This window comes from Salmo salar, chromosome ssa07 (genome assembly GCF_905237065.1).
Source record: "Salmo salar chromosome ssa07, Ssal_v3.1, whole genome shotgun sequence".
Classification (NCBI taxonomy): domain Eukaryota; kingdom Metazoa; phylum Chordata; class Actinopteri; order Salmoniformes; family Salmonidae; genus Salmo; species Salmo salar.
Window position 1 is genome coordinate 65,487,494 of NC_059448.1, and position 11,281 is coordinate 65,498,774.

The 11,281-nt window shown below is 50.6% G+C and overlaps 1 protein-coding gene across 1 annotated transcript in view; it reads right to left on the reverse strand.

Moving 5' to 3' along the window:
• Window positions 1-10,098, reverse strand: part of LOC106596155 (ninjurin-2) — an 89,700-nt gene extending 79,602 nt beyond the window's left edge. The window contains exon 1 of the mRNA XM_045722465.1: window positions 9,836-10,098. Coding sequence (XP_045578421.1) covers window positions 9,836-9,871 — 36 coding nt within the window. The 5' untranslated portion in view covers window positions 9,872-10,098. The remainder of the gene's footprint in view (window positions 1-9,835) is intronic.
• Between the last annotated feature and the right edge of the window lie 1,183 nt (window positions 10,099-11,281).

The following is an 11,281-nucleotide window of genomic DNA, read 5'->3' on the forward strand; positions in this document are numbered from 1 at the left end:
AGACAGAGACAAGGGGCAGGGTACTGGTTATGGGGGGGACATTAAGGCAGAGACAAGGGGCAGGGTACTGGTTATGGGGGGACATTAAGACAGAGACAAGGGGCAGGGTACTGGTTATGGGGGACATTAAAACAGAGACAAGGGGCAGGGTACTGGTTATGGGGGGACATTAAGACAGAGACAAGGGGCAGGGTACTGGTTATGGGGGGACATTCAGACAGAGACAAGGGGCAGGGTACTGGTTATGGGGGGACATTCAGACAGAGACAAGGGGCAGGGTACTGGTTATGGGGGGACATTAAGGCAGAGACAAGGGGCAGGGTACTGGTTATGGGGGGACATTCAGACAGAGACAAGGGGCAGGGTACTGGTTATGGGGGGACATTAAGGCAGAGACAAGGGGCAGGGTACTGGTTATGGGGGGACATTCAGACAGAGACAAGGGGCAGGGTACTGGTTATGGGGGACATTAAGACACTAACAAAAGACGTTTGGCCAAAAGAGCTAATTAACTCAACTCAACCTGAACCTAAACTCAAGCCTTGAATCAGGGACAGTAGGACAGGGGTTAGTGGTCGTGGGGACACCAAGAAAGCAAAACACTAAGTCAACCATTCAGCCTAAACATAAGCCAGTAGTTAGCTACACTCAACCTATCCTGAACTCAACCTATCCTGAACTCAGCCTATCCTGAACTCAACCTATCCTGAACTCAACCTATGCTGAACTCAAACATCAATACAATCAGCCAATCTCTTCTGACAGTTGGTGTCTTCTCTTTTGTTGTCATGGGGAGACACCAAGTCAACCAACACAACTAGTTAGCTACCCTCAACCTAAACTCAACTAAACCCTACAGGAGATATAAACTCAGGCTCAACCCCTGCAGTCTCCTGACAGGTGACAGGATCGTATGACTGGAAGCCGTATATAATGTTACATTATGTACTCAACCTGTTCAGGAACCAACTGAAGAATTACCTCAGGATCAAAGGTCAAAGTTACCTTACAGTAATACTCTGTCAGCGTGAAGAACACAACTTTACTGTCTGTTCAAAATAAACGACCTTAGGGTGACCTTAAAGTCTCCAACTGTTTAAAAACATCTCCTTGTGGATTACTGGTAAATCCCTTAAGGCCCCTCCTGGAATGTCCTGGCCAACAGAATTACACAAGATGACACAGCACATGCTGTCATTTACACTAAACTGTGATTCTCCCGGGTCATCACACAGACTATACTGAGCGGTAATAAGCAGAGGATAATCAAGTTCAGACTTGACACTGTCTCTCAGAGAGACATGACACTAGGCTGGTGGTGCTGAGATGTTCTGGCCTTTCTTCGAATTATAACAGAGTGGTGCTAGCAAATTATCCTGGGCCTGTATTCACGAAGCATCTCAGAGTGGTTCTAGTCCAGGATGGAGCAATGAGAGGGTCTCTGGTTCTAGTCCAGGATGGAGCAACGAGAGGATCTCTGGTTCTAGTCCAGGATGGAGCAACGAGAGGGTCTCTGGTTCTAGTCTAGGATGGAGCAACGAGAGGGACTCTGGTTCTAGTCCAGGATGGAGCAACGAGAGGACCTCTGGTTCTAGTCCAGGATGGAGCAACGAGAGGGTCTCTGGTTCTAGTCCAGGATGGAGCAACGAGAGGACCTCTGGTTCTAGTCCAGGATGGAGCAACGAGAGGACCTCTGGTTCTAGTCCAGGATGGAGCAACGAGAGGACCTCTGGTTCTAGTCCAGGATGGAGCAACGAGAGGATCTCTGGTTCTAGTCTAGGATGGAGCAACGAGAGGGACTCTGGTTCTAGTCCAGGATGGAGCAACGAGAGGACCTCTGGTTCTAGTCCAGGATGGAGCAACGAGAGGACCTCTGGTTCTAGTCCAGGATGGAGCAATGAGAGGATCTCTGGTTCTAGTCCAGGATGGAGCAACGAGAGGACCTCTGGTTCTAGTCCAGGATGGAGCAATGAGAGGATCTCTGGTTCTAGTCTAGGATGGAGCAATGAGAGGATCTCTGGTTCTAGTCCAGGATGGAGCAACGAGATGGTCTCTGGTTCTAGTCCAGGATGGAGCAACGAGATGGACTCTGGTTCTAGTCCAGGATGGAGCAATGAGAGGACCTCTGGTTCTAGTCCAGGATGGAGCAACGAGAGGGTCTCTGGTTCTAGTCCAGGATGGAGCAACGAGAGGACCTCTGGTTCTAGTCCAGGATGGAGCAACGAGAGGATCTCTGGTTCTAGTCTAGGATGGAGCAACGAGAGGGTCTCTGGTTCTAGTCCAGGATGGAGCAACGAGAGGACCTCTGGTTCTAGTCCAGGATGGAGCAACGAGAGGATCTCTGGTTCTAGTCCAGGATGGAGCAACGAGAGGACCTCTGGTTCTAGTCCAGGATGGAGCAACGAGAAGACCTCTGGTTCTAGTCCAGGATGGAGCAACGAGAGGGTCTCTGGTTCTAGTCTAGGATGGAGCAACGAGAGGACCTCTGGTTCTAGTCTAGGATGGAGCAACGAGAGGGTCTCTGGTTCTAGTCCAGGATGGAGCAACGAGAGGACCTCTGGTTCTAGTCCAGGATGGAGCAACGAGAGGACCTCTGGTTGTAGTCTAGGATGGAGCAACGAGAGGACCTCTGGTTCTAGTCCAGGATGGAGCAACGAGAGGACCTCTGGTTCTAGTCCAGGATGGAGCAACGAGAGGGTCTCTGGTTCTAGTCCAGGATGGAGCAACGAGAGGGTCTCTGGTTCTAGTCCAGGATGGAGCAACGAGAGGGTCTCTGGTTCTAGTCTAGGATGGAGCAACGAGAGGACCTCTGGTTCTAGTCTAGGATGGAGCAACGAGAGGACCTCTGGTTCTAGTCTAGGATGGAGCAACGAGAGGGTCTCTGGTTGTAGTCTAGGATGGAGCAACGAGAGGGTCTCTGGTTCTAGTCCAGGATGGAGCAACGAGAGGACCTCTGGTTGTAGTCTAGGATGGAGCAACGAGAGGGTCTCTGGTTCTAGTCCAGGATGGAGCAACGAGAGGGTCTCTGGTTCTAGTCCAGGATGGAGCAACGAGAGGACCTCTGGTTCTAGTCTAGGATGGAGCAACGAGAGGGTCTCTGGTTCTAGTCCAGGATGGAGCAACGAGAGGACCTCTGGTTCTAGTCTAGGATGGAGCAACGAGAGGGTCTCTGGTTGTAGTCTAGGATGGAGCAACGAGAGGACCTCTGGTTCTAGTCCAGGATGGAGCAACGAGAGGACCTCTGGTTCTAGTCCAGGATGGAGCAACGAGAGGACCTCTGGTTCTAGTCTAGGATGGAGCAACGAGAGGACCTCTGGTTCTAGTCCAGGATGGAGCAACGAGAGGATCTCTGGTTCTAGTCCAGGATGGAGCAACGAGAGGACCTCTGGTTCTAGTCTAGGATGGAGCAATGAGAGGACCTCTGGTTCTAGTCCAGGATGGAGCAACGAGAGGACCTCTGGTTCTAGTCCAGGATGGAGCAACGAGAGGACCTCTGGTTCTAGTCCAGGATGGAGCAACGAGAGGACCTCTGGTTCTAGTCCAGGATGGAGCAATGAGAGGATCTCTGGTTCTAGTCTAGGATGGAGCAATGAGAGGATCTCTGGTTCTAGTCCAGGATGGAGCAACGAGAGGACCTCTGGTTCTAGTCCAGGATGGAGCAACGAGAGGACCTCTGGTTCTAGTCCAGGATGGAGCAACGAGAGGGTCTCTGATTCTAGTCCAGGATGGAGCAACGAGAGGACCTCTGGTTCTAGTCTAGGATGGAGCAACGAGAGGGTCTCTGGTTGTAGTCCAGGATGGAGCAACGAGAAGACCTCTGGTTCTAGTCTAGGATGGAGCAACGAGAGGACCTCTGGTTCTAGTCCAGGATGGAGCAACGAGAGGACCTCTGGTTCTAGTCTAGGATGGAGCAACGAGAGGGTCTCTGGTTGTAGTCTAGGATGGAGCAATGAGAGGACCTCTGGTTCTAGTCCAGGATGGAGCAACGAGAAGACCTCTGGTTCTAGTCTAGGATGGAGCAACGAGAGGACCTCTGGTTCTAGTCCAGGATGGAGCAACGAGAGGACCTCTGGTTCTAGTCTAGGATGGAGCAACGAGAGGGTCTCTGGTTGTAGTCTAGGATGGAGCAATGAGAGGACCTCTGGTTCTAGTCCAGGATGGAGCAACGAGAGGGTCTCTGGTTCTAGTCCAGGATGGAGCAACGAGAGGACCTCTGGTTCTAGTCCAGGATGGAGCAACGAGAGGACCTCTGGTTCTAGTCCAGGATGGAGCAATGAGAGGACCTCTGGTTCTAGTCCAGGATGGAGCAATGAGAGGATCTCTGGTTCTAGTCTAGGATGGAGCAACGAGATGGTCCCTGGTTCTAGTCCAGGATGGAGCAACGAGATGGTCCCTGGTTCTAGTCCAGGATGGAGCAACGAGAGGACCTCTGGTTCTAGTCCAGGATGGAGCAACGAGAGGGTCTCTGGTTCTAGTCCAGGATGGAGCAACGAGAGGACCTCTGGTTCTAGTCCAGGATGGAGCAACGAGATGGTCCCTGGTTCTAGTCCAGGATGGAGCAACGAGAGGACCTCTGGTTCTAGTCCAGGATGGAGCAACGAGAGGACCTCTGGTTGTAGTCTAGGATGGAGCAACGAGAGGACCTCTGGTTCTAGTCCAGGATGGAGCAACGAGAGGGCCTCTGGTTCTAGTCCAGGATGGAGCAACGAGAGGGTCTCTGGTTGTAGTCTAGGATGGAGCAACGAGAGGGTCTCTGGTTCACCATCCACACTGCACCATAGACAGCTGCACTCCTCCTCAGCCTCCACACTGCACCATAGACAGCTGCACTCCTCCTCAGCCTCCACACTGCACCATAGACAGCTGCACTCCTCCTCAGCCTCCACACTGCACCATAGACAGCTGCACTCCTCCTCAGCCTCCACACTGCACCATAGACAGCTGCACTCCTCCTCAGCCTCCACACTGCACCATAGACAGCTGCACTCCTCCTCAGCCTCCACACTGCACCATAGACAGCTGCACTCCTCCTTCACCCTCCACACTGCACCATAGACAGCTGCACTCCTCCTCAGCCTCCACACTGCACCATAGACAGCTGCACTCCTCCTTCACCCTCCACACTGCACAATAGACAGTTGCACTCCTCCTTCACCCTCCACACTGCACCATAGACAGCTGCACTTCTCCTCAGCCTCCACACTGCACCATAGACAGCTGCACTCCTCCTCAGCCTCCACACTGCACCATAGACAGCTGCACTCCTCCTCAGCCTCCACACTGCACCATAGACAGCTGCACTTCTCCTCAGCCTCCACACTGCACCATAGACAGCTGCACTCCTCCTCACCCTCCACACTGCACCATAGACAGTTGCACTCCTCCTTCACCCTCCACACTGCACCATAGACAGCTGCACTTCTCCTCAGCCTCCACACTGCACCATAGACAGCTGCACTCCTCCTCAGCCTCCACACTGCACCATAGACAGCTGCACTCCTCCTCAGCCTCCACACTGCACCATAGACAGCTGCACTTCTCCTTCAGCCTCCACACTGCACCATAGACAGCTGCACTCCTCCTCACCCTCCACACTGCACCATAGACAGTTGCACTCCTCCTTCACCCTCCACACTGCACCATAGACAGCTGCACTTCTCCTCAGCCTCCACACTGCACCATAGACAGCTGCACTCCTCCTCAGCCTCCACACTGCACCATAGACAGCTGCACTTCTCCTCAGCCTCCACACTGCACCATAGACAGCTGCACTCCTCCTCAGCCTCCACACTGCACCATAGACAGTTGCACTCCTCCTCACCCTCCACACTGCACCATAGACAGCTGCACTCCTCCTCAGCCTCCACACTGCACCATAGACAGCTGCACTCCTCCTCAGCCTCCACACTGCACCATAGACAGCTGCACTCCTCCTCAGCCTCCACACTGCACCATAGACAGCTGCACTCCTCCTCAGCCTCCACACTGCACCATAGACAGCTGCACTCCTCCTCAGCCTCTACACTGCACCATAGACAGTTGCACTCCTCCTCAGCCTCCACACTGCACCATAGACAGCTGCACTCCTCCTCAGCCTCTACACTGCACCATAGACAGTTGCACTCCTCCTCAGCCTCTACACTGCACCATAGACAGCTGCACTCCTCTACACCCCTCTGCACCCCTCTACATTCTGCTAACATAGCTAGGCTAGGCAAGGCTAACAGCTAATCATAGCTAGGGGTCAGAAAGGGCTAACAGCTGATCATAGCTAGGGGTCAGAAAGGGCTAACAGCTAATCATAGCTTGGGGTCAGAAAGGGCTAACAGCTAATCATAGCTAGGGGTCAGAAAGGGCTAACAGCTAATCATAGCTAGGGGTCAGAAAGGGCTAACAGCTGATCATAGCTAGGGGTCAGAAAGGGCTAATGGCTAATTGTTGCTTACTACGCATGTACCGGTCAAATGTTTGCAGATCGCTGTCATCAAGTGATTTGACGAGCTTCAACAAGCCCTTGGACTATCATGACAAATAATGGTTGAATCCCAAATAGCACCTCATCTCCCATAGGGCCCTGGTCTAAAGTAGTGCACTATATAGGGAATAGGGCTCTGGTCTAAAGTAGTGCACTATATAGGGAATAGGGCCCTGGTCAAAGTAGTGCACTATATAGGGAATAGGGCCCTGGTTTATAGTAGTGCACTATATAGGGAATAGGGTGTCATTTGAGATGCAGCCGAGTGTAAAACCAATAATGTCTCCACCAACCAAACCACACATGAAAACCAGATGGTGGCAGAGCATTAAGAAAAGACAGAACGTCAGAGGACCGTGTTGTTGAGATAAATCCCTCTGGAATCTGTCCCCTGCAGAGGAACAGCAGATAACACAGGAAGAACAGCTGCATTGTGGGGTGAGAGAGACGTGTACATTAGATATTAATTATTATATATTTTTATTTATTTAACCAGAACAAGTTCTTATTTACAATGACGGCCTACACCGGCCAAACCCGGACAACGCTGGGCCAATTGTGCGCCGCCCTATGGGACTCCCAATCACGGATGGTTGTGATACAGCCTGGAATCTAGCCAGGGTGTCTGTAGTGACGCCTCTAGCATTGAGATGCAGTGCCTTAGACCGCTGCACCACTTGGGATGTCGAAATATGAAGGCAGGATATAGATAATTACTGTACACTGTAGTGTAGCTCCCACTTGGAGAGAGAGAAAACAATACCATACAAACTGAAACTCCTTAACAAAAGCTCTTTCATTATCTCACGTACGCACACACTTGAGTTTCACACACCCTCCTCTTGAGTTCTGTCCCCGCCTGGCTCAGTCAGCCACGGACTAAATCTGCACCCTATAGTTACATAAAGATAACTGACGCTACCCTGCACCTTAGAGACTGCTGCCCTATGTACATAAAGTCATTAAACACTGGTCACTTTAATCATGTTTACATACTGTTTTACCCACTTTTATATATACACTGCTCAAAAAAATAAAGGGAACACTTAAACAACACATCCTAGATCTCAATGAAATAAATAATCTTATTAAATACTTTTTCTTTACATAGTTGAATGTGCTGACAACAAAATCACACAAAAATAATCAATGGAAATCCAATTTATCAACCCATGGAGGTCTGGATTTGGAGTCACACTCAAAATTAAAGTGGAAAATCACACTACAGGCTGATCCAACTTTGATGTAATGTCCTTAAAACAAGTCAAAATGAGGCTCAGTAGTGTGTGTGGCCTCCACGTGCCTGTATGACCTCCCTACAACGCCTGGGCATGCTCCTGATGAGGTGGCGGATGGTCTCCTGAGTGATCTCCTCCCAGACCTGGACTAAAGCATCCGCCAACTCCTGGACAGTCTGTGGTGCAACGTGGCGTTGGTGGATGGAGCGAGACATGATGTCCCAGATGTGCTCAATTGGATTCAGGTCTGGGGAACGGGCGGGCCAGTCCATAGCATCAATGCCTTCCTCTTGCAGGAACTGCTGACACACTCCAGCCACATGAGGTCTAGCATTGTCTTGCATTAGGAGGAACCCAGGGCCAACCGCACCAGCATATGGTCTCACAAGGGGTCTGAGGATCTCATCTCGGTACCTAATGGCAGTCAGGCTACCTCTGGCGAGCACATGGAGGGCTGTGCGGCCCCCCAAAGAAATGCCATCCCACACCATGACTGACCCACCACCAAACCGGTCATGCTGGAGGATGTTGCAGGCAGCAGAACATTCTCCACGGCGTCTCCAGACTCTGTCACGTCTGTCACGTGCTCAGTGTGAACCTGCTTTCATCTGTGAAGAGCACAGGGCGCCAGTGGCGAATTTGCCAATCTTGGTGTTCTCTGGCAAATGCCAAACGTCCTGCACGGTGTTGGGCTGTAAGCACAACCCCCACCTGTGGACGTCGGGCCCTCATACCACCCTCATGGAGTCTGTTTCTGACCGTTTGAGCAGACACATGCACATTTGTGGCCTGCTGGAGGTCATTTTGCAGGGCTCTGGCAGTGCTCCTCCTGCTCCTCCTTGCACAAAGGCGGAGGTAACGGTCCTGCTGCTGGGTTGTTGCCCTCCTATGGCCTCCTCCACGTCTCCTGATGTACTGGCCTGTCTCCTGGTAGCGCCTCCATGCTCTGGACACTACGCTGACAGACACAGCAAACCTTCTTGCCACAGCTCGCATTGATGTGCCATCCTGGATGAGCTGCACTACCTGAGCCACTTGTGTGGGTTGTAGACTCCGTCTCATGCTACCACTAGAGTGAAAGCACCGCCAGCATTCAAAAGTGACCAAAACATCAGCCAGGAAGCATAGGAACTGAGAAGTGGTCTGTGGTCACCACCTGCAGAAGCACTCCTTTATTGGGGGTGTCTTGCTAATTGCCTATAATTTCCACCTGTTGTCTATTCCATTTGCACAACAGCATGTGAAATGTATTGTCAATCAGTGTTGCTTCCTAAGTGGACAGTTTGATTTCACAGAAGTGTGATTGACGTGGAGTTACATTGTGTTGTTCAAGTGTTCCCTTTATTTTTTTGAGCAGTATATATATGCTGTATTCTAGTCAAGAGCACAGAGAGAGAGAGGCAGAAGGAGAGGGGGAGAGAAATAGAGATTCAACTTCTCAAGATGTGGAAAGAGAGAAAAAAGACAGAGAGAAAGAAAGAGAAGCAGAAGATAGAAGAGAGAGTGTGAGAAAAGGATAAAGAACTCTCCCTCTCCCCCTCCCTCTCCCTCTCCCCCTCCCTCTCCCTCTCCCCCTCCCTCTCCCCCTCCCTCTCCCCTCTCCCCCTCCCTCTCCCCCCTCCCTCTCCCCCTCCCTCTCCCTCTCCTGGAGGAATGCTGTGATAATTCCCGGAGTCCCGTCCCAGTGGATTGTTAAGCACAGTCTCTGTTGATCCAGAGGTACATTAAAGCCCCTGCAGCCCTGTCTTAGCAGCCAGGTCCTAATGGATATTTGGTGGATGTCATGACCATGACATGTCACTACCTTAGAGTAGAGAGAGACAGAGAGAGGAAAGGAAACACGCTCTGATCCCTGTCTCTCCCAAATACCTGGAACATACCACACCACTGTGTCACAGCAATGAACAAGAGAGAGAGAGAGAGAGAGAGAGAGAGAGAGAGAGAGAGAGAGAGACAGAGAGAGAGGGAGAGACAGCGAGAGAGAGACAGAGAGAGAGAGAGAGAGAGAGAGAGAGAGAGAGGGGGAGAGACAGCCAGAGAGAGAGAGTATACGGAGGACAGAGAGCTCCTCTGAACTGACCACCATCACATCATTATCAGGCCAGTGAAGTTTAGTACTAACCTGCCGTTCTGCACGTCCTCTTGTTGTTGACATCATGGAAGTCAAGACAGCTGCCAGATCTTTAAGGGCCCTGTGATTGTGGCAAAGAAATCTACCAGTTTAAGTGTCTGACAGCTCTTTTATCCCTTTTTCTATCTCTCTCTGTCTGTGTGCCTTCCCTGTGCCTCCCCTGTGCCTTCCCTGATGGCCAAGCAGAAACTGTGCCTTGTGTGGAACTCAAACTAAAAACGCTGAAAAGCTGGCAGAGCCTTTTGACGAAATTCAGGGCACCAGGCAGGGCAAGGACAGGCAGACAAACAAGTGTGTTATTCAGGGTTTTTTCAGTCAATTCACCCATCCCCCCCCCATCCCACCTCACAACAGTACTGGGAGTGGAATGCGACTGGCAACTGAAAAGGCAACAAAACCCTGTCTCTTTCAGCCAAATGATGGACCAGCCAATAAAACCCTTTTGGGTCTCTAAACCAGAGTAACAAAACCCTGTCTCTTTCAGCCAAATGATGAACCAGTCAATAAAACCCTAGTGGGTCTCTAAACCAGAGTAACAAAACCCTGTCTCTTTCAGCCAAATGATGAACCAGCCAATAAAACCCTAGTGGGTCTCTAAACCAGAGTAACAAAACCCTGTCTCTTTCAGCCAAATGATGGACCAGCCAATAAAACCCTAGTGGGTCTCTAAACCAGAGTAACAAAACCCTGTCTCTTTCAGCCAAATGATGGACCAGCCAATAAAACCCTAGTGGGTCTCTAAACCAGAGTAACAAAACCCTGTCTCTTTCAGCCAAATGATGGACCAGCCAATAAAACCCTAGTGGGTCTCTAAACCAGAGTAACAAAACCCTGTCTCTTTCAGCCAAATGATGGACCAGCCAATAAAACCCTAGTGGGTCTCTAAACCAGAGTAACAAAACCCTGTCTCTTTCAGCCAAATGATGGACCAGCCAATAAAACCCTAGTGGGTCTCTAAACCAGAGTAACAAAACCCTGTCTCTTTCAGCCAAATGATGAACCAGCCAATAAAACCCTAGTGGGTCTCTAAACCAGAGTAACAAAACCCTGTCTCTTTCAGCCAAATGATGGACCAGCCAATAAAACCCTAGTGGGTCTCTAAACCAGAGTAACAAAACCCTGTCTCTTTCAGCCAAATGATGGACCAGCCAATAAAACCCTAGTGGGTCTCTAAACCAGAGTAACAAAACCCTGTCTCTTTCAGCCAAATGATGAACCAGCCAATAAAACCCTAGTGGGTCTCTAAACCAGAGTATAGTAGGTACATTATCTCTCCCGCCCAGTCAATATTATTAGGTTGTTGAACCTCTATGGTCTCCCAGTGTTCATTCAACAAACCATCCTCGTGTGGTTTCATGCCGTATTTGCGTCTATTTGGTCAACAAATACAGATCTGCTATTTCAGTGTTTTGTCTACTAAACCACGCTAGGTTAGAC